The sequence below is a fragment of the Lagopus muta genome, chromosome 3, assembly GCF_023343835.1.
Source record: "Lagopus muta isolate bLagMut1 chromosome 3, bLagMut1 primary, whole genome shotgun sequence".
In the NCBI taxonomy this organism is placed as follows: domain Eukaryota; kingdom Metazoa; phylum Chordata; class Aves; order Galliformes; family Phasianidae; genus Lagopus; species Lagopus muta.
Genome location: NC_064435.1, coordinates 34214830 through 34236515, shown reverse-complemented (window position 1 = coordinate 34236515; position 21686 = coordinate 34214830). Strand labels below are relative to the sequence as shown.

Sequence of the window (21686 nt, the reverse complement as noted above, 5' to 3'; positions counted from 1 at the left end):
AATGAAACAGTTGATAAAATATTTATGCTAAGAGAATTTGGCATTCCCTGTGGATTCAGTGAGCTTTCCACCATTGGCTTTCAAATCATGCTTCTAATCTCTTTACTGGGAATGACGTTTACCTTCTTTTCTGCTCTGGTTGTCCTCAGGCTATCATCTAGGAGGATGCAGGAGTATCATAGACCAAACCAAAGAGGAAGCTGCCTTTAACCTAGCAGAGATACAGCCTGGCAACAAACAGATTCAGGGTGTAAATAATTCAGGCCAACGCTTTTCCTTAAGGAATGCTATTAGAATGAGACCATAATTGCTGCGTATTCTAAAAGGCTACTTAAAAATATTTATATTTTGTATGCCACGTTATCTGCCCATAGATACAATTAGTTTAGCAAGTTCTGCTCGTATGCAGTTTTTCCGGTGAAGCTGCTGAGTGGTTAAAGGCTGCTCTGATGATATTTGAAGAGGTCAATGTGAAAAACAAGAGAGCAAGTGATGAATTGTTGACTATAGCAAGCTTCCCACAAAAAAACAAGGGGGGAAAAAAATTGCTGTAGATTCATTCTTACTTTGATTTAAAAGCACACATGAATTTGCACCAGTTGTGTGAAGGTGCTCTTAAATCAGGTTTTATTGATTTAACTGCAGTTTGTCTTCTGAGGATTTGCGCTGATATCACTAAACTTGTGTGGCATAACTGATATGCAAACAAGAAGTAGGTGTAAGCAAGTCTGCCCACTAATATCAAATCCCTCACTTCTAAGGCTAAAATGGAAAAGGTATGGCATGCTGCTGTAGCAATTGTAAATTCCATTATGACTTGGTCAGACATGGAGTCTGACATGGCATGTGGCACTGCAGTGCGCGGGATATGTGTATCTCAGCTTTTGCCTTCTGGTGTGAGAAAGGCACAGCAGAAAAGCAGTAGTTATAGCACTCTCAGTGAGCCCTGAGAGCTTGGTGCAAGCAGAACAGTGCAGCTCCTATAGCTGCTCCTCTTCCCAGCACAGTACAAGTGAGGTTGGCTATTGTATTGACACGATAGCAGTGGGAAAGTATTTCTCTCCAGTGTCTTTATATCCTCTTTATCTGACTGTTTGCTGCCAAATGCTTTGCTCCATCCAAAACCCAGCACCTACACCTGCTATTTGTGGCTGGTGCCAGCCAATGGGGCTCTTATACAGGATATCTTATGTTTTCAGAATCGGATTGGGTTTTTATCTGTGTATGGGATGAAATGTAGTAATTAATTAAGAACCTGTAATTTGCCAGGCAGCTGTATCCCTGTACTGGACAGTCACTGGACAGTGTATTTGAGATATGGTGCCTTCTCCTCTTGTGCCCATTGTTGTCGCCACGTGCCTCAGTTCACTTCCAGAAATTTATTCCTGGCATAGAAATGGATTTAAAATGAGGCTCAAGCATAGATTAAGGAACCACTTTGCCCTTCCCAGCTAATTTAGCCCTTCTATTTTAGCTTTTGGTAACTTACATTCTTTGCCATATCTGTGTTATTCAAACTCTGGTTGCTTTTGCTTCATTTGATTGCAATTCTTCGAGACCCTATATTAGGGCAAATGTTTTCCTTGCAGAAAGGTATAACAAACAGGGCATGCAGAGAAACCTTGGCCACGGCAGGAAGGTAACATGGTGCACTCTGCTTCTTCTTTTTATCTGTCCTGCTTAAGGATGAGGTTGTGACACCAAGTGGTTCTCAACAGACTGCAGAGTCTGACAGTCAAGTGCCACCTGCGGCAGAAACCAGCGATCCCTTGTTTTACCCTAGCTGGTATAAGGCTCAGCCACGGCCAGCAAGCAGCCCAAGCTCAGCCCCAGAGAGTGGGCTGGGGAAAGTTTCTCCGGAAACGAGTGCAAAGAAGGCAGAAGCCTCTGAAGTGCCAGCAGTGGAGGAGAGCGCACCAGGGAGTGGTAAGGAAAGTAATGCCACTGCGGAGACATCCAAGGTCAGTGCCACCGAGGTCAGCCCAGAGGGTTGTGATGCGCCGCAAGGCGGGAGCGGCAGCTGCTAAGGAAAACCTGACCTCATTTTCTTCTGCATGTTAAGAATAATCAGAGAAATATGGAAATGGCCCAAATGGTCATTTTGGCCAATCCCCTGGATTTACAGATGATTGGAAGATATGACAGGCTGTTTGTCAGCTGCAGAGCAGCATGCCAGCAGTTGTTTGTGCTTAGCTGCCAATGGACCTAATCGGAGTGGCTTATGCACGTGCTGCCAGAAGGGCCATGATGCCTCTGCCCATAGGTGCTTGCATGTGTTAGTAGCTGACAAATCTCATGCACAGGATTATTGTTGTCACCTGTTGGAAGCCTATGTACATCTTGTGTACACCAGTGGCTAAGCAGCTGTGGCTTGGCTTTGCCTTTTGCAGCTTGGTGGCTGCAGGTGGGGTGTACAGCTTTTCCCTGCAAACACGAAGCCATGCAAACACTCAGTGCCTTTTTGTGTGCTTGATTGGCTCTCAGTAGGCTGTATGATTTACTGTGTGCAGGTCTGTTGCAGGTTTCCCCTGTGAGTTCTTGTGACTTGATTAAAGGAGAGCATGATCGTAATATATACCAGTTCTGTGTTGGACTGCCAGCAGCATGATGAGATAACAGAGATTAATGTGTTGAGCTATGAGAGGTTGTTTCCCTTAAAAGAACAATATTAGAGTGGGGATAACCTGAATTTGAATATTATTTCTTCTGCATTTGTGTGTAAACTTCAAATGAGTCAAAGACTCAAGAACCAGAGCTGAGGGGGCTGCATGGGAAGCATTTGCATATCACACCTGCTCCTGCTCTAGTGAGATGACCAGCCCATCAGCAGCACGCTAAATCAGACCGTCCCAGTTTGCAGAAGTCAGACTCAAGCTGTATGGTTTAACAGAGACATTACCTGCACGTATGTGATGATAGGAGAGTATGTGTGTGCATGCAGAAAAGCACAAGCGGGCAGTGCATACTTCAGTGCTGTTTCATTAGATGTTAGAGTTGGCCACTCAGCATACATGAACAGCCCTAAGATAATAAACCATCATGAGGTGAGCAAAAAGTTAGGAGAACTCTGTTGGCTGAAAGCTTTCTGTGGTGACACTTGAATTTGGTGGAAGTATTGTCAGTGACTTTGGTTGTAGCAAGAGCAAAAACTGACCTACAAATTCCAGCTATTTTTCAAAGTCAGGTTTTGATATATAAAAAATATACATTTAAAAATTATCAAATCACAATGACCTTATCTTCTTAAGTATATTCCAAATGATCTGGCAAAGTTTGCTGGCGCTGTTTCTTATTATCAATTCCACAAATGAACAGGATCACAAGCTTCAGCAGAGGCAGGTGAAGTCTTTACTGGATAATTACCCAGAGGGTTGGCTGACTCTGGTATGCTTCTTTGGGTCCAGATTTACCAGCTGGAAGTAAAAGAACAAAACCAGTGCTTGGTGTGACCAGCCTTCAGGAAAAGGGCTGCTGTGGCTTTCGGTCACGTGCAGCAGCAGTGCAGTACCCAGCTCCACTCATGGCCAAGTACAGGGTGTGAAAACAGGCAGGTGGGAAAGTTGCCAGTGCCTGTGGCTGTGCAGATTTGTGGGTGCTGTCCCTTGATATTTTCTAGGATCGTGAGTGACACTGACATGTGGGGAGGAGAAGAATGCTGAGAAGAACAGTGCGTGGTTCTGGGAACAGTGGAAAAACAGAAGAGGGGATTGTCCCTGGGCTGGAGGCAGGGGAAGGAATGGGAAAGCAGAGGGAGCAGGAGGGTGCAGAGTGTTCTGAGGAATAGAAAGACTGAAGTGAGCAAGCTAAGCTGGTAGCAGGGTGATACCATGGCCAGTCATGAATCTGAGCTGGATTGTGCATCACAAGCAAAATGGCCACTGTCCCATGTCAGTCGTCATTTTCTAGTGAACATTCACTTTGTTTCCTTTCTGCATGTGACTTGCACAACCAACTCTCAAACTGTATTACTGAATAAGTATTATTTACTTATTTACTGCCCTGGTTGATGTTTCCTATGCCACTGTTTTTACCCCCTTACTCCAATTAAAGAGTGTTAAAGAAAAATGCTTAGTGGTAAAGACAAGTTCGTGTTATGACAACACTGGTGAAGCATTCTTCTTATTTTCTCACAGGAGTTAGCATTCTGCATATCACTTTTGGCATTTCTTATCATACTACACCATCTTTGGAATCTGATTCAATACATTTGTTCTTTAATGGGTAGGAAATATTTCATTTTACCATTAACTAACAGTTCAAATAGTGTCTCTGGTGATGTTCCTCTATGGACTTAAAGGAGGTTTTCCCCTTTTTTCCCCCATCTGAAAGCATCATGCTACTTCATAATTCAAACTGCCTAAAACATTTCTTCCTCGCACCTTCCAAATGCCACCCTTCAGCTTACTCCTGCATGGTTGAACATTGCATCTCCCTGGTTCACAACGGAAAGAGAAATGTACGTCCTCAGGTTTGTGGGCTTGTATTTCAATTGCTGTTCAGCTGACCAGCAGGATGGACACCCTGAAGTTTGACAGGAGATGTGCAGAGCCAAGCTCATTAAATCTAATAAATGGGGAAGTAAAACATCAGGAAAGAAAAAAAGCTGAATAATTCTGCTGCTGGTACTCGCACTGTGAGCAATCTGTCCCCTCCAGGCAGCAGAGCCCAGGCTGTCTCCTTGGAGCACTGCTGTGGGGACCTCATGCCACAGCCCACACAGTATACCTTGCAGGGAGGGACTCCTTGTCAGTTCTTTTTTTCTACCAAAAGGCATCCAAAGCCACCTCTCCCATGTTCCTAGGCACACAGGAGGCCTCACTCGAAGGAAGGGAAGACTTGGGCCTGCACTGCTGCATGGCAGCAGGCAACAGCACCACTCAGTCTCACCAGACACACTAGATGGGACTGCTGCCCTGCTGCACACCTATGGCTGTGTGTGTGCTTTTAAATATCTGTGCTTTAATAACTGATACCTTGGATAGGAGCTTAAGGGATAGAATTTGTACTCCCAGGTTTTCAGCCAACATGTCAAGGCTGGATGTTGCTCTGGGCAGCCTGGTTTAGCGGTTGGTGATCTTGCCTACGGCAGGGAGGTTAAAACTTGATGATCTTTGAGGTCCTTTTCAACCCAGACCATCCTATGATTCTGTCATTCTATCGTTCTGTGATTTATGTCATAAATAGAGGAGCTGATTCCAAAACACGGGCAGACTATGAATACTCTGACTCCTTTTCCTTTTTCTTTTTTTTTTTTTTCCCAAGAAGATCTAAACTAAGGAGTCCGTTATATATTGAGGCACAGCATGATTAGTACTTTTTTTTTTTTTCTTTCTGTAGGAAAAGCCTTTTTCCCTTAGATTGCAGTAATTAGAGATGAAATACCTACAACACCAAAGACTAGGAACTTCACCTGGCAGTGAAGTTGTCCTGAATACAACGAATATAAACTGAACCTTAACTATTCCATAACTTCTTCTGGAGTAACTCCTCTCTCGGAGACAGTGTCCATGGTTTAGTTTTTCCAGCTCCAAATTCACACCCTCCTTAGGTAAGCTGTGTATTTATATTCTATTTCTGAAGTGATACGACTGATCTGCAGAGAATTCTGAGTTGCCACACATGCATTCAATCTTATTTACTGAAGATGAAAGACATCTAACACAAAGCAATAGTAGTTAGCTTTGAGTGTTCATTCTAATGGCAGAAAAATGCAGTTTTGGTCTATTATTCAATACAAAAATGATGGTTTTCCATGCTCATTTTCTGTAATTCACTTTAAGCACTGTACAATATAACAATATGGTACGGTGCCTCTACGAGAAATGTTAGATTTCTGTTCAGATTCTACATGCAAAGATTCTGGCACTGTGACTGAAGTCCATCTCTTCTAAAAATAAAGAAAAAAAAAAAAGGAGGGGAAAAACAATCTATCATCTATGCTTTATCTGCATAAGTTATGTAAAAAGATACTCTGTCTGGTGGTAATTTGAATTTGAAAAGCATCGGACACTGTGAATCTCAATTAAATTTACGGAGCATCGTTTAATTTTCATTTATTTGTGTTTAGTTTTGAAAATTTGTTATATTATTACAAGAGGACACAGAGCTTGTTTGTACTCCCGGGGAATCAGGCATGCAAACAGCATTATGCTCTTTTTTTTTCCTTTCTCTTTCTTTTTTAATTCAAAATACCTTTTGAAATTAAAATAGACCAGTGTAGAAAGCTCTCATTTCTACCATTTGAGACCTCTTTCTGTGAGTCTCTGGTGACAGCTTTATGATTTATTTAATCATGAAATAGAAAGGAGGTGAGGGAGAAAGACATTTTGGTCTCAGACTCTATTTGCATCAAAATGATCTGCTTCCCCAAGTGCAGTGAGGTGGCTGTTCAGACGGGTTATGTGCCTTTATCTGTCGTGCAGAGTATCGGGTCCCTGCCCTTTTCGTTTTTGTGTGATAAGCCCCTGAAAGCCAAATAACAAAACTACTGGAAATAAAAATGCTAATGACTTTTTATGATGATGATAATAATAATAGTAATATAAATCTGCAGGACTATCCTAATAGCAACGTATACTTTATTTCCAGGCTATTTCAACAGAATGCCCTGATAGGGTTTTCCATGTTTTTCAACAGCAAGAAGCCAGATCCTCACAAATTTCTTTATTTAAGTACACTTTGCTGTGAGAGATGACATTGCTGACTGTTCCCCCATAGCACAGGAGGGCTTGGGACAGAGGAGCAGAGGGTGCAGCCCGCAGGTGGATGGCTTATTGGGTCTGAGGAGGGGCAGCATGAGGTGATTCAGGGTGAAAGATATAGAAACCTCAGCCTTACAGAGACACTTCCCACTCCAGGGAGTGAAAAGTTAGGGGCATAGTCACCGTGGGCTGCTCCTGCAGCTAATGGAGAAAGAGAGGTATTGCCAGTGAGAGGCATCTCGCTAAGAACAGCCGCTGCGCACTTGGCACCCTCTTCACATCCATCAGCTGAGACGGAGGTGACTCTGCTCCTAACCCAGGTGTCTCTGCTCAGCGTTTAATGTTAGGGGGATGTTTTGAAGCAAATCTGAGCCGCTGCAGTGACAGACGGGAGTGAAAGATTGGAAGACGGGGTGGGAACAGATCCATGCGCTGCCTTGCCTCTGTGGGGAGTCATGTGTTAGGGAGGATGACACAGGCATTAACAAGCAGCCCATTCGGTGCACAGGAGACTGAGATCTTAGAGTCCAAAACAAAAACAAGGAAGTTTAGAGATGGTGTGTGTGACAGGTAACAGAGGGAGGTGAAGCTAGCCTTTACTGAATCTTAAATCGTCTTCTTGTCTTCAGTCTGAGAAAACAGGCAGAGTGGAATAGGGAGAAAAGTGCATATGTTGTGCATTAGACTTAAGAAACTCCTTCAACAGCTTGACGTTTCCGGACTCAGATGTGTGCTTTGTGTTCATTATACCTGGAGGATGCTACCAGTGGCATGCAGTTGTGGAGAACTGTGTGTCTGTTTTATAAACACCTGTGGCACCTAGCTGCTGGACTGGTACACCAGGAGGGGATAGGGGCCTTCAGTCTCTCCAAAATCTGACTTTCAGATATGTATTGAGTCATCCTTAGCAGTTCCTTTGGTTTCTAGGAGCCCTCAGTAGCAGACTCTTCTACAAATGCAAATGCTCAATACAGTGATGTAAGCCCGTCTTGCTGCCTAGTTTTAGGCAACCAAACTTGAAAAGCTGGCCCTAAGTTCTGCCCTTCAGTTAATTTGTGCAGACCTCTGATAGCTGGAGAAAGCCTTGCACAGAAGAGCTCTTTCCAGGAATGTATAATCCTGAAATTGGCTTCACATTCAGAACCACTCTGTCCCTCAGTCTATAACAGAGGAATCCCAACATCAGCAATGGTGGGGTATTGTATAATAAAACCTTCTTGTGTTATCACTGAAAGAAGGCAGCTCAAATTATTTTGGTCTGGTTAAAATACAGAGGGTAATTGATAGAAAAATAAGGAAGAGTTTGTTCTTTTTTCCCTAATCATTTTCTTTTGTAGGCCACATCTCTGATGTAGTGACATCATGTAAATTTGTGAGAGTTTATAAAAGCCCTGTGTTCACCTGGGTCTGTGATTATCTGGTCTATTTCACCTCAGAGGAAGTACTGGACCCCATATTCTGTTGCTCAAAACCCCCATCAAGAGAAATGCCTATCTGTTGCACCGGAGGACTCAGGCACACACATCCAGTTTGAAAGGAAATGCAAGTTAATCATCCACAAACAATATTATAATCTAATTTCCCTTTGCTGCCAGTACAGTACAGTGCTTTAATTCCACGAGGATATAAAATATAATCAGGACTGAGCTGTTTGGGAGGAGAAATACTAATAGAGTGGCCTATGTTAATCTTGTTTTATTAGTTTTAAAATTTTCTATTACTTGCTTGCAACCTTCTGCCATCTGCCAAAATTACCACAGGGACAGTTCTCTCTGTATTCATGTATTGTAGCTCTCTTTGCCCTGCTGCTGAACGCTTCAATTTCAGCAGGTGATCCTTCGTATATTTTTCCAGAGACAGCTTCAAATCACATGTCAGAGGGTCAGTATTTAGCTAAGTTTTAGCCAATTGGTTGTCATGTCACTATGAAGACAATACGGACAAAATAAGATCATTTAAAATCAAAATGCACACTGTGTTCATTGCTCGCGTGCCTCTATTTCTCCATCACTCTATAAAAGGTACAGGTACCGATTTTAGTGGGGTGCTGCTCTGGGATGACTGCACAGATGCTGGTGATACACAAATAATTTTTTCATTTCTACAAATTCGATCTTGCTTATCTGCTCAGGTTAGCGAGCTGAGACACCTCTAAAGCCAACAGCTCCCACAGAGGGGATGGCTTTCTTGAGAGGCCAGATTTTGGAGGAACGATACTTCTCCAACACAGCCATCCCACAGTGTATCACAGAGCAGGATGAGGAGCGGGTGTCAGCAGCAGAGACTGCTCCAAGGATAATATGCTCCCTTGAACAATTGTACTGAGCGCTATTGAAAGGTCTGGAGATATAGAGAGCAAAATTTGATATGATATTTACCACCTAGCTCTGGGTATGCCTGAAGCATATCTTTCCTCAAGAAAAAAACTGGGTGGTTTTCTGCCATGTCTGTAGACTTAAAATATCTGCCAGATTTGACTGAAAGAAAAATGGGTCATCTATCCTCAGTGAAGCTGAGCCTTTTGCAGAAGACCCATGAACCAGTTAGCCTACAAGCCCCAGCTGAATTCTGTTTGAAGCTTCATCCTAAGTGCCTCTTAAATTTCACTTTGAGAAAAAAGTTTTCAGCCTGTGCTGAAATACAGGGCAGACACTATATGCAAAAACCACTGTTAACATTCCAAAAAAAAAATCCACCTCTGCTTCTCCGTAACTTGAAGTACTGAGATGGGACTCAGGTACAACGCTCAGGTCTGAGTCTGCTATTTAGTTGGTGGCACATTCTGCCTGTACATTTCCATTTTGCATCTTGATTTTGTGCTTAAGGTGAGGTGGTTTTTGTTTTTTTTTCCCTTTTGTTTAGTGGACACACACAGAGAAAATCAGGAAAGTCTTGATTGCTCTTCTTTTAACACCTCTTTCCCTCACTTCTGAGAATTATCTGAGTGATTCAGAGGCAGCGGTGATGAGTCGTGAGGGCGATGCATTAAGGCCAGCTTTCAGACAACAGTTTCTCATAATTAATATGAGTGGCAAATATTTCACCTGAAGTTTTACCTTGAAGAGTCCGGCCTGCAATTTGTCTGGTGAGTCATAGGTACCATCTGATTTATGTATATTTCATTTTTCACTCCATTACTAGCAATAGGATTCAACAATGACAGCACGGACAGAGTTATTTCTCCTGTTGAAATTAATACAAAGCCAGGCTCACCTAGATGTTGTCTTTCAGCAACTAGCTCATTTAAATACTGAATTCTGCCTCCATTAAGCCTCTTCCCCAAAGCATTGCTCACTCTGTTCATGAAGACATTTTGAAAAGAAAATAGAATGTGAACAAAAGGTATTTCTTAATCATCCTACATCGTATTATGGAAGATTTATGTCTCAACAACACAAGCCATCTGTTCGTACAGTGTTTGGTTAGTTGTCATCCCGTTACCCTGAGACACTTCAGACTTTCATTGCAGCTGTGAACTGAGCCACTTAAAGTAGTGGCTGTTGTTTCTGAACCCTTGGAGATGGACCAATATTTAAATAGCAATCTATCCAACTAGCCGTACTGAAAGTCCCACTAGCAGTAATTAGTAGTTAATTAGGGCTGGGCCCTTGTGTTTGAATATCCTGCCCTGCTACTTCCAGGCTTTTCTGGATGCAGGACAGGGAGGGACTGGAGCATTTGATGTGGAGATGCAGGTTGGATGGCTGTGTGTGCATCCAGAAGGAGACAGAAAAAAGGAAAGGGTCAGATCACACACAGCAGTGATTCAGTCTTAGATCCCTTTTCTGGTGGTTTATACTCCTGACACCTTTACAGTAATCTTCAGGTCGTTAGGTAAGAGGCCAGTGACTAATTCAGACAACCTGCTATCCCAGATTTCCGTCCAATGGAGGTAGATCGGTGCCGTGATATCCAAATCATGCTCCAGATGTCCCACATAGATGTAACACCCACTTCTCCTTTCACTGAACCGAGGATGAGGATCTCACAGCCCTGGAGAATAAGTGATCTGAGTTTCTTATTGTTCTGTTTCATTTAGAGAGCACCCTATAAAATCTGCCTGAACCTATCTCAGCTACCAAAGGTGGTGACTGATACATAGCCCATCTCTTCAAGCACTCCTGACTCAGCACTTCTGCACACAGAAGTGACTATTTTTCATGATGACACACTTGCTCTATTACAAAATGCCTTACTGAGGAAAGGTGGCTTTTGTTTCCTCCATCACTAGTGGGAACATTTTCAATGTCTGGCACCAGATTTGCTTTTTCAAATGCCCTCATTTTTACATTTGCATGCAATTTTATAACTTCATCTCATAAAATAAATAGACTTTTTTTTTTTTTTTTTTAATGAAATTGGTGCTCAGATGCAGGTCATTTTGAAGCTTGGCGCTGGTGACTGTTGTCTGTGGTCTGTACACCAATAATAACTGGGTCAATAACTGAGATAGAATCTGCTGTGCCGTAGGCTTTCTGTGTGTGTTGCACAGTGGCATCAGATGGTGGCAACCTCTTGCTTCAGCCGATGTTCTAGCTTTTCTTCCCGCATATCCATCAGTGTAATTCTCTCAGAGAATGTGTGCTGTGTCCACAGCTCACATATGCCACCACAACATGCTTACAACAACCCAACAGAGTCCATTGCTCATGATGCGAGCATAAGCAGTACTTAAATCTCCAGAGCCTGGTATGTGTCCACACCTCGCTGCCATTCTGGCTCTGTTATCTGATCCAGTGAATGGAGCTCTGGAGTGAGTCACTGTCTGAACTGGCACTGTGTCTCATCCATTGGCTTTACAAAAAATGCCATTTGCAGAGGAAGAAAAAGTTTTAATTTATAACACTCCATGGTACAAAGGAAAGATGGTATAACAGAGACAAATGGGACGTTAAACCACTGCTAGATTTGCTCCTTCTCACTGAAAGTTGAGTGAAGTTTCTCTAACATGGAATAATGGGTTACTATCATAGAGAAGCTGTTTAAAGGCCTTTAGTTCACATTTAATTTGTTGATCTGAAATCACATCTACTTACGGAATGAAGAAGAATTAGAAGGAAGAGGGGAGAGGTGGTAGCCATGAGCAGCTTTCTGGCAGTGATGTCCACTTATTCCTGCAGCCTCTCAGGATGGTTCTTCCTTTGCTAGACTTGTCCAGCAGGACTGGAAGTGCAGAAGAAATTAGAAATGATAGTTGGTTCACTGATCAGGAGATCCTCAAGGACTTCAATGTCAGAGGAGCAAAGAATGATGGGTGGATAAATCCAGAAAATACACATCTGATCATGTTCATATTCACGTTTGTAAGACTCCTCCCACCTTGAATTTCCTTCATTTTCCTTGATACTGCTGCAGCAATGGGTAAAACATAAGAAGTGTGTCTTATTTGTTGTTTTTTTTTTCTTTTTGAGTCATGAAAAAGATCTCTTACATAGAGAGCAAATTTGCTTGTCCCAAGTGCCAGCTAGAAGTCAAGCAGCCTCTTACTCATTCTCTAAAACTGCTTCCAGCACTGGTTCTGGAACTTGGTATTGCATGAGAGATGTGCATATCCTACACCAGAATAAGCTAAGTAGTCTGTTTCCCTCTGAACCACATCTAGTCCCTTTAAGGTCATTATGCAGGAGACCTTGTGGCAGGCAGTAGCCACACAATGTTAATTGCAATATAATGAAAATCTATTAAAGTAAGGCATTTGCCTTACTTCACTTTCACCCAATAAACTTTTAAAATTCATTGCCAACCACTATTATGAAAGTGACATAGCTAGTACTGTGATTGATGGAGTTTGTCTATGCTTATTATTTGGTCTGCCACCATGTGTGTTTTTGTGACAGATAATCGTAGCAATTATTTCACAGAATATTCCATTGGTTCCCACTAATAAAAAGAAAAGATCCATACAGAGGAAGCCACTCCTTAGCTTGAAAGAGAATTGCTGTGATATGTGTGACAGCTGCCAGGTGTTTTGCTGAAAGAGCTAGACTGCATAAAAATTTGAAAACAAAATGCTTGAACTAAAGTTTAAACTATTTAAAAATAACCTGTTGTGCTCCCTTTGTTTCCGCTGCCTGGAAGTGTTGAGTGCCAAAAGAGTAACACTTGACATTTGAGGCAGACAAACATAGCCTACAGATTCTGTGATGGCTTTGCGACCAGCTAGAATGTTTTAATCATGCCTGTTCTTGTCAACACTGGAAGCTGCTTCTAAACAAGCAAGCGAAAATAAGGGAATTAACTTTAATTTCTCACTCCTTTTCTGAGGTTAGAGGCTCCATAGAAGCAAAAAAAATCTTGTCGTTTCACTGTTTTTCTCTCCAAGACCCACATTTTCTTACAAATTCACATTCTTGCTATCATGCTGGGTCGAAATTAGGCAGCAAAGGCATTGCATAGCTCACATGCCTCTAAGGGTGAAGGTCTGTTTTTTTTCTGGCAGCAAAGGTAGTTGAGGAGTTTCTTGCCAAGTGGCCCTGCTTCTTATTCCTGCCTAGATGCCACCACTTGCATGGCAGCTGTGCTGATGCAGCTGGTTTTTTTGGGCTGTGTTGGAATTTAATCAAATGGTCCAGGTTAAATATATCACTCTTCACCTCAAAAACAACAAAAAAATTGATGTCATTCCAGTGACATTCCCATTCTTAGCACAGCCTTGCAAACAGCTGCAATGGTGCAAATGGACAGTGAGCCAGGGAGGGAAAGCCGGAAGAGGTGGATGGGGAGCCAAGGGGCATGACCTTCTTTAGTTATTGCTGTTGCTCCAGCAAATATTCATATAGCTGTCCAAGAGGACTATTTGTAACCAACTAGTGTATCCACCTACATAGCTGTAAGAAGAAATTAGAAATATCATACTCGCAAAGCCTTCAATCAGTACAAAATGAAGGACCATATTTGTTCAAAAATGCGAGAAGGTAATTTTGGCTTTGCAGAATTGTCTTTGCTATTCTCCTATGACCAGCACAAAGCCAGCAATTATTTTTTTGTTTTCTTACTAATTACACAGAATTCTGATCATTTAGCCACGTTCAAACTAGATGAAATGTAACTGTGGGGGATCTACAGCCCTGGAGGAGGAAACAGCTATTTCAGCCTTCATTTCTTTCACATCTTCTTGCAAGATGGTGTGACGCAACCTCCAAGAGGTTCATTATAAAATATACTTTATCAGAAGTCATCAAAAAATAAGTTAAAAAGATTGTTAAAACAAAAATAAAATTGAAAGAGACTATGAATACCTTTCACGTTTCCTCCCCACTTCCTACGTATAGGAAGTTGATCTTGTAGAAGGTAATGGTGCCATCAAATTTTGCAGCTCTTCTCTTAAGAGTTTTCTGATATACTGAGGTAATTATTACACCTTCCCTGTGTAATTATTTAAAAGCCAAATCTCATCTAATCTGGTCACCAAGAGCATCTCTAGAGCCAGGAGAGAAAAAGAGGCACCTTCAGAGGGCAATCCACCCTCTGAAGACACCTCTTTTAGGACAGCGCAAATCACCCTCCAGTGGTTCCTTTGCCACTGAGGGAAGGAATACAGTTTGCCTGACTGAGTATCCCACCGTTAGATGGCTAGAGTTCGCTAACATGGGTCCCACCTACACCTAAAGGCTACGGAGATTAGTAGTGGCAGAGCAGAAAACAGCATGTGGGCTTCATTCCATTTTGAATTTTGGGAAGGCCTGGACTGCCTGTTTTTCCCCAGCAAAAACAGGATAACTGCTACAAGATAAACATGATGAATGAAAAGGTTGTGCAAAGCCAGCCCACTTGCCCTTCTTCCTTCCATGCCCTTTGCTAGAACCCTACAAAGATTTAGCTCGTGCTTGTGCTTAAGGAAGCAAATGCTGAAAGGTGCTGAATACCTGCAAGTTCGATACGACTCATCTGTTAAAACCCTGAGATCTTGTGCTGTTTGTTCAGGCACATCCCGGCCTGCCAGCTACTGAGGGGTGCTAAACGGATTTTCAGTGGGAGTTGCGGTTGCTCAGCACCTCCATAGAGCTGGCATGTAAGTCCTGCCTGGACTTCTCTGATGGGAAAAGCAGATCCAGCCATCAGTCATATAGGGTGTGCTTCCCTCTGCTCTGTGAGCTGGCCTGGTGAAAATTCCTGGTGCTCATTAAAAGCATCATCTGATGTCACTCAACACCACGGGGGAAAATATACATCAAGGAGTAAGTATTCAGCACTCTCTCAGCGTTGGCCTAATGCGGTTCATGTCATCTGAGGGAAAGACTTCAGTTATTCCTTTTTACTGTTAGAGGCCCAAATCAAGGGCTGGGACTTGTAATTCTAGGTAGTGTGGAAAACAAGTGCTACCCATGAGATCGTCACAACTCAGATCAAGTTCCAGTTCCTCACAGCCCTGAGGACACACTACCAAGCATTAAGTCCAAAACCCCAGGAAGACAAGTGGGCAGGGCTGGGACCTGTGTGACTCAGTGCACAAACAACACCAAAGTGTCACAGGTGTGAAAACACAAACCTAAAAGCCAGGGAATGGCCCCGCTGCCAGCTCTGTGCTGGCCTCACACCTGACCAGGCCTGCTGTTGGGTTGTTGCTCTTGGAAGGGCAGATGGAGGTGTTGCAGGCTGGCAGCCTGCTGAGCCCACTGAGGTGTGGGGAGAAGGCGTTCTTCATCCAGCCAGATCCGATGGGAACGTGCTGGGCTCTGGCGGTGTTGTGCTGACACAGGGAGATGTCATCTCCGTAGCATATGAAGGAGTTAACGCATGATGAAACATGGCCTTGTCAGTGGTGTAGACAAAGATTGTTTTGTTTGAAATGCAGCACCAGCAATGCTGGTTAGCGAGGTAATGCGGTCACCTTTCCCATCCAAGTCGTTATCTCTTCTGATGTGCTAGGTGCCATGCCTACCTAACATGAAGCTCATAGATTGTTCTTTGCTTCAACGTCGAGCTTGGTTTGGTGGGTATTTCTGGATAATGGCTTAGCAGAATAGCAAGTGAAGGTGGTAAGGAAAGCGCGTCCTGCACAAGAGGACAAATGCCAAGATACTGGGATGGTTTTAAGTTTAAGAAGTTTGGAAGAAATATATAAAATTGCAGAAGATGACTTGTTAGATTCCTGCCAGCCTTTGTGAGGTGAAAGCAATGAGGGGTCTGCCCCGTGCTTGCTCACATACACTGCTGAGGCTCAGTGTGCACAACTGCACAAGCAGTTTCAAAACCACTTTTAGCCAGTCCAGGCACTCCAGTTGTCCTTCCAAAAATAAAAGGCAAAATTTTCAACACCACGGAGGACTAATAAACCACCCACGCTCCTGCATCTGCTGAGATGTAGGGAGCACAGAATCCCTTACGTCTCTGAAAGTCTTGCCACGTATTCACTTCTGATATCTGGCTCTGTAATCTGGGCTGGAACGCTTCAGTTGAAAGGTTTGCACTCAGCACTTCCCGGTCTGAGAGTCACATCGGCACTCAGTCAGCTCTGGCCTTTCCAGCTGAGCATTGGCCCCACAGGCCCTACTCTGCACAATGCTTTGGCACGAGCCTGGGAAAACCCTTCTCACGACACTGCTGAACTCATTTCTGAGCCCTGTGTGTTGCTGTGAGTAGGAGAGTTGCCTTGCTTTGCAGATACAAATGTAAGCCAAAGATGAGTGAGTATTTAAAATATTAAAGCAAATTCTCAGATAGTATTTCACTGGAACAAATAGGGCAATGCCAGCCTAGAGCACCTGAGGATCCAGGTCTAAAAAGGGAACTCAGAAATCTAATGAGACACAAATGAAGAAATAGGGAGCTGCATGTTCATCCCTCCATTCTGCTTTGTCTATTGGTGTCATGGCACTCAAGCAGGGAGTAACTGAATGAAGCTCAGCAGCCCACTGGCACATAACCACCGTCCCCTCACCGATTCCTGTGGCACACTTTAACATGAAGTACTTAAAAAATGCTATGATAAACCATCATTCCATGCTTCAGTTCCTCATAAGCACCCCTGCTTCCCTGTTTGTTCCTGGATATGTATCTTAGCATCGCTGCTTTGGTAACTTTTCCATTTTAGGATGGTATTATAGAAGATAACGTGTTAAAGGACACAGCGCTGCCATTTTCCCTCTCCTGAGTGATAACAAGCAGTTCTCAGAGATCAGCCTGAACTTCCCAGAGCAAGGAGAAACCCTGCACAGAGATTTGGGCAGTATTGACCCAAAGACCGTAGCACTATTTGAATTTTAAGGATGTGCAACAATGTGCATCTACAGAAAGAGAGCTAAGAAATCCTATGTATTTTGTGCTAAATCATGGTTTTTGATGAAGACAGAAGGCATCCCTTAGCTGCCCAATCATCCATTTTTGTGTGTTTTACCTTTAATAGGATTTCTGGTTCTTCTCACAAAGCCAGTGTTCATTCTCTGCCAAAGAAATGTTTCTATATATTATAGTGACCTGTTAAAGATCCACCTACCTACCTTTAAAACATAATGACAATTCCTATGGTCAGCAGGCACAGCATATCATGTCCAGATTCCTTTTTTTTCTTTTTTTTTCTTTTTTTTTCTTTTTCTTTTTTTTTTTTTTCAGAAATGGGCTCCTTGGGCAAATAATGAGCAAAATTTGTTTTGAGATCGTAGAATGGATTGTAGAACCAGAAGCTTACATTTTCTTTTCTTGGTCTGAGTGAAATTAAAGCGAATTAAATATTAAAAGACTTTAAAGAGAAACAAAAATCGAAGCAAACTGAAGGCAGATTTCTGAACACTGATAGTGCCAAGTGGCAGTGCCCTGTGGTGATTTCTGGCTTAGCTCCAGGGATCACTGGGTCACAGGCAGTTGTCACCTTCATGCAGTGATATCCCAGAGGCCCAAATCTGGACGCAGCCCTTTGCATGGGCTCTGCTCACACAGTGTGGTCCTTCTTGGCATGATCTCCTCTGGCTTGTCAGCCTGCCCTCCTGAGGTTTCCACACTCCCTGCCTTTCTCCCCTTTCCCATTCCACTCTATCTTCCTGCGTGGTGTGAAATCGAGAGGGTTTTAACCCAATTTCTCTTGCTCACCTGCCAACCTCTCCTTCTTTTGCAGACTGCTTCTGAGCCATCCCCTGCGGGGCGAGCGGAAGCCGCTGTCGGGAGCAGCGAGCAGAGCACCGAGCCAACCCGACACATCTTCTCCTTCTCCTGGCTGAATTCCCTGACCGAATGAGGATCTGGAGGGGCCACCCGGGGTCAGCGCAGGAGCAGGCCCAGGAGGGGACACCTGAGCAGCGCATGCTCCCAGGAGCCCAAAACCTCCATCCACATCATACCCAGCCATGGAGACAGCAGTGTCCTGGAAGGGACGGGAGCGTGGGGACAAATGGCTGTACTTCTCTATGTAGTCAGAGTGTTTTCCAATAATTTCTTGTTTCTGAGGGAAAAATGGCATCGCTACAGATGCAGGACAAATACTCTTCACGTTTTGTCATTCGTCTGCTTTTTGATGTGTCCCTGTGTGAGTGTAGCTGCTCCCCAGTCCCTCTGGCAGATGCTGCTGCAGTGCTCACCAGCAGCTCCCTGTGCCCAGCAACACTGGAGATACCTCTGCGGCACCCCCAAGAGAGGGGTGATGTTTGTCACCTGCGGTCCCCAGGGCTTCCCATACTGGGGGAGGGAGAGGGAAACTGCCCCTTATTCTTTCTCCCTTTGCATCTACTTTCCCGAAGGGCCTTGCTCACCGGGGCGGGGGGCGGGAGGGGGGGCACGGCAGGAGGGGTGGGGACAGGCAAACCCCCATCAGCATGGGGCAGATGTTGGGGTTACAGCAGAAGTTGAACCGTTGAGGTGATTCTTCTGACAAAATTCCTGTCTTAAAAGGAGTGCTCCTAGCGCGCTGAAGGGAGCAGAGTGCTTGAGAGAGACTGGAGGAGCGCTCGGTACCAGAGCCGAGCCCTGAGCTGGGACTGTGGGCACGGGGCTGTGCGGGAGCGACCTCAGTGCGGGGCTCAGCTCCGATCGGTGCTTATTGCCTCCAGAAAACGCTCCTGCAGGGGAACTTCCGGGGGGATGAGGGCTGCGCAGAGCTTTGGGGCTGACAGAGAGCGGAGCGCTGCTGCCACTCGTATCGCCGTGTCCGTCCAGGAGGAGGATCGGCTCCGGGATGGTGGTCCCGGTCGTGTCTCCGCGACCCTGGCAACCCGCAGCGAGCGGCGGAGAGGAGCGCAGTGCTGTGCCACCCCCGAGCGGGGCGGGCGGCCCACGGTGCCAGGCAAGAAAGCGTGTCCAGCCATCGTTCCTTTGCAGCTTTTATTAAAAATATAAATATTAAACATTCTCTTACACAACAAAATCGACCGAGCGCTGAAAAGATGTTTTATTGTGAAAATGTTGTACAGGGTAAAAGTGGACTCGAAGTAGCGGACAGAGGTTCCCCTCCCGCCTCCCTCCCCGGCACGGCGCTCCCCGTGCTCCCCGCCGCCCCCGGCCGTCCCTGCGGAGCCCTCTCGCTATGGGAAATGGAGAAATAAATAAGGGTCGGGGGGGGGGGCCCGGTGGCACCGCGCGTCCGCGCATGCTGAGGGGGGGCGGCGGCTCGGAGCGCGCCCTTCGGGGTTCGAAGCTCTATAAAAATAAAGAGATGACATCAGAGCAGCACTATGGTACGTCGGGCGGTGTGATGGCTCTGGTGCTGACCGCGGGGTCCCTTTGGCAAGGCGCGGGGGGGCCGCCTCACTTCCCGATGATTTCCATCAGTTTCCTGTTGCTGTGGGCTTGCTGCGCCAGCTGCTCGGCGCGGGCCATCTCCAGCACTTCCCGCAGCAGGTGGAAAGTCAGGTCCAGGGAGATGGGCGGCTCCTCGGAGCGCTTCTCTCTCTCCACCGCCTCCCCCGCTCCTTCGTCCCCCTCGGGGCTCCCCGACCGCTGCAGTTGCGCCGCGGCCGCCCGCAACAACTCGGCGGATGCTTCGGGCCGGAGGTGGCCGCCGGAGGAGGCGGAGAAAGGGCCGGCGGGGCGCTTGGTGAGGTGGCCCAGGCGCAGGAAGTACTCCTCTCCCATGCGGAGCAGGACGGGCAGAGTTTGCTGCTGCTGCTGCTGCTGCTGCTGCGGGAAGAAATCGGGCTGCTGCAGAGCCCCGCGGGCGGCTCCCGGGCTCTTGCTGAGCGCTCGGCACTCGTGGCAGGGCAGCAGGGCGAGCAGCAGGATCCCCGCGCACACCAGCGGCTGGAGCTTCATGGTCGGGGCCGGACCTGCAGCGGGGCGAACGGGTGGGGGACACGCGCGGGTCACACGGCCGGGCTCGGGCGGGGGGCGCGCAGCGCGGCCGCTGTCCCGGTGCTGAAACGCGGCCCCGGCGCACCCCGAGCCCCTCCGCGCCGCTCCGCGCCCCTCCGCGCCCGCCCGCGGCCACCCGGCCCGCCCGGCCCCCGCCGTCGGGGCGAGCGCGGCCCCGCTCCTACCTGGGGCGGCGGCGGCGGCAGGCGGCGGGGCTCGGCGGGTGCCCGGCGGTGCCCGGCGGTGCCCGGCGGTGCCCGGCGTCCTTCCTCTGGCTCTGCCTCGGAGCCTCCTCCCGGAGAACTTGTGATCAGATTTGGTCCTAATCAGAGCCGGGGCGCGGGATTTTTATAGCTTAGACCCTCTCCTGGAATCACGCAGAACTTGCCTAATAAGCTGACGCTCTCCTGACAGCCCGATTGCGTGCCCCGATCCACTGCTGAATAAATCATGGGGGCCCGTCGGAGCGGCGATGGGCCGAGTTTCGCTATCGCAACCCCAAATCTCACGTCCAATTATATCAACAGATATTTATCGCCTCTGCGGTGACGTCAGCGGGGCCGGGGGCCGGGGAGCCGCGGCCCCCCCCCCCCCCCCCCCCCCCCCCTTCCCATTGACAAAAACACTTGAATGAGATCTCCTAGCGGGCGCGTACGCGGAGAGGTCACTCCGGGAAACTTTCCGCTCTCGGGAAGGCTCCCTCCGCCCGACCCTCCACTCCCTCCTCCGCCTTCTCCGGGCCCCACCGACGGGGCGCGATGGCACGGGGCTTGGGAGGCTCCGCAGGGCGATGGGGGGCCGATAGGCGCGGACAACCCCCGCCGTTTCCTGGACGGCTCCCCACTCCCAGCTCCGGGCGTTGCTCCTCTCCCTCGGCTGTCCCCGGCCGCCACTGCCCGCAATCTTCCCCTACTCCTCACCCTCGAGGCGATGCGCTTCCCCGCCTGCCCCCCTCACAGAACTCCCTACCTCCGGGGGGCGTCTCCCGTCAGGGGGTCCCTCTGAGGTCCGTTTGGGTTCTCTCCCACCAGCACGGTGCCCACACATTCCACCCCCCGCCTCCAGCCGGGCTGCTCGGCATCTCCCCAGGAGGGTGCACCATTCAGCGCAGTGACTTCTGCCCAACTCCCATCCTGCATGCAATCTGCCTCCTTCAGGTTGCACATCCCGACAGCTTTGCGTCTCAGTCCTGCTTCCCCACCGCCTTACTTGCGACGTTCATCATATTCCTCCCTTTAAGCTGAGAAATTGCACTGAAATCCTCCCGGCTTTGTACTGCCCCAAACGCGGGTGCTTGGGGTCACACACCTGTGTGCGTCCCAAGGCAGCCAGGAGATGAACACAGCACGGAAGGTGGCTGCACATTATGGATGCTGAATCGATGACAAACCTAAAATCCATTTTCTTAATGAAATAACAAAGTTCAAAGCACTGAGTGTATGAGGTTGGCTGCAGCCCAGCTCTGAGCATCCCCTGAGGGACGCCGCACACTCGGGATGCTGTCACACCTACCTCCGGCCTCAGATGTTGCTGAAGTGCCAAAGAATCAGATCTTATGCATCATAAGCAAACAAATGGAAAAACAGGTTGTAATGTTGGGGATTTGTCTCGGCATTACCTCCGTTAGCTCAGGCATTTGTGAACCAAAATGCGTATTACAACAAAACAGAGCAGGATATGTCGAAGAGCTCGTCACAGCAGAAGCTATTTGTATGCTTTTAAAGCATGTTAGTGCCGCTTCCTGCGAGAACAACAAGAGGTTCAAAGAAG

General features: G+C 46.6%; 2 protein-coding genes across 5 annotated transcripts in view; one reads left to right on the top strand and one right to left on the bottom strand.

The window, feature by feature from the left end:
- Window positions 1-18122, top strand: part of TRIM55 (tripartite motif containing 55) — a 36185-nt gene extending 18063 nt beyond the window's left edge. The window contains exons 9-11 of one of the 4 annotated variants that reach the window (XM_048939359.1): window positions 1686-1961; window positions 4134-4221; window positions 17752-17869. In XM_048939359.1, coding sequence (XP_048795316.1) covers window positions 1686-1961; window positions 4134-4221; window positions 17752-17762 — 375 coding nt within the window. In that variant the 3' untranslated portion in view covers window positions 17763-17869. Of the gene's footprint in view, window positions 1-1685; window positions 1962-4133; window positions 12125-17751 lie in introns of those variants that run through there. The other 3 variants (XM_048939358.1, XM_048939357.1, XM_048939360.1) reach the window with 3 other exon arrangements.
- Window positions 18123-18425: 303 nt separating this feature from the next.
- Window positions 18426-20253, bottom strand: CRH (corticotropin releasing hormone). Its single transcript, XM_048939489.1, has 2 exons — window positions 20102-20253; window positions 18426-19891 (listed from the first exon to the last, which is right to left on the bottom strand). The coding sequence occupies exon 2, from the start codon at window positions 19875-19877 to the stop codon at window positions 19374-19376; it is 504 nt and encodes a 167-aa protein (XP_048795446.1). The 5' UTR covers window positions 19878-19891; window positions 20102-20253; the 3' UTR covers window positions 18426-19373.
- Window positions 20254-21686: the final 1433 nt, after the last annotated feature.

Excerpts from the sequence above, each read along its gene's own strand:
- CRH (XM_048939489.1), bottom strand. The coding sequence starts at position 19,877 with ATGAAGCTCCAGCCGCTGGTGTGCGCGGGGATCCTGCTGCTCGCCCTG.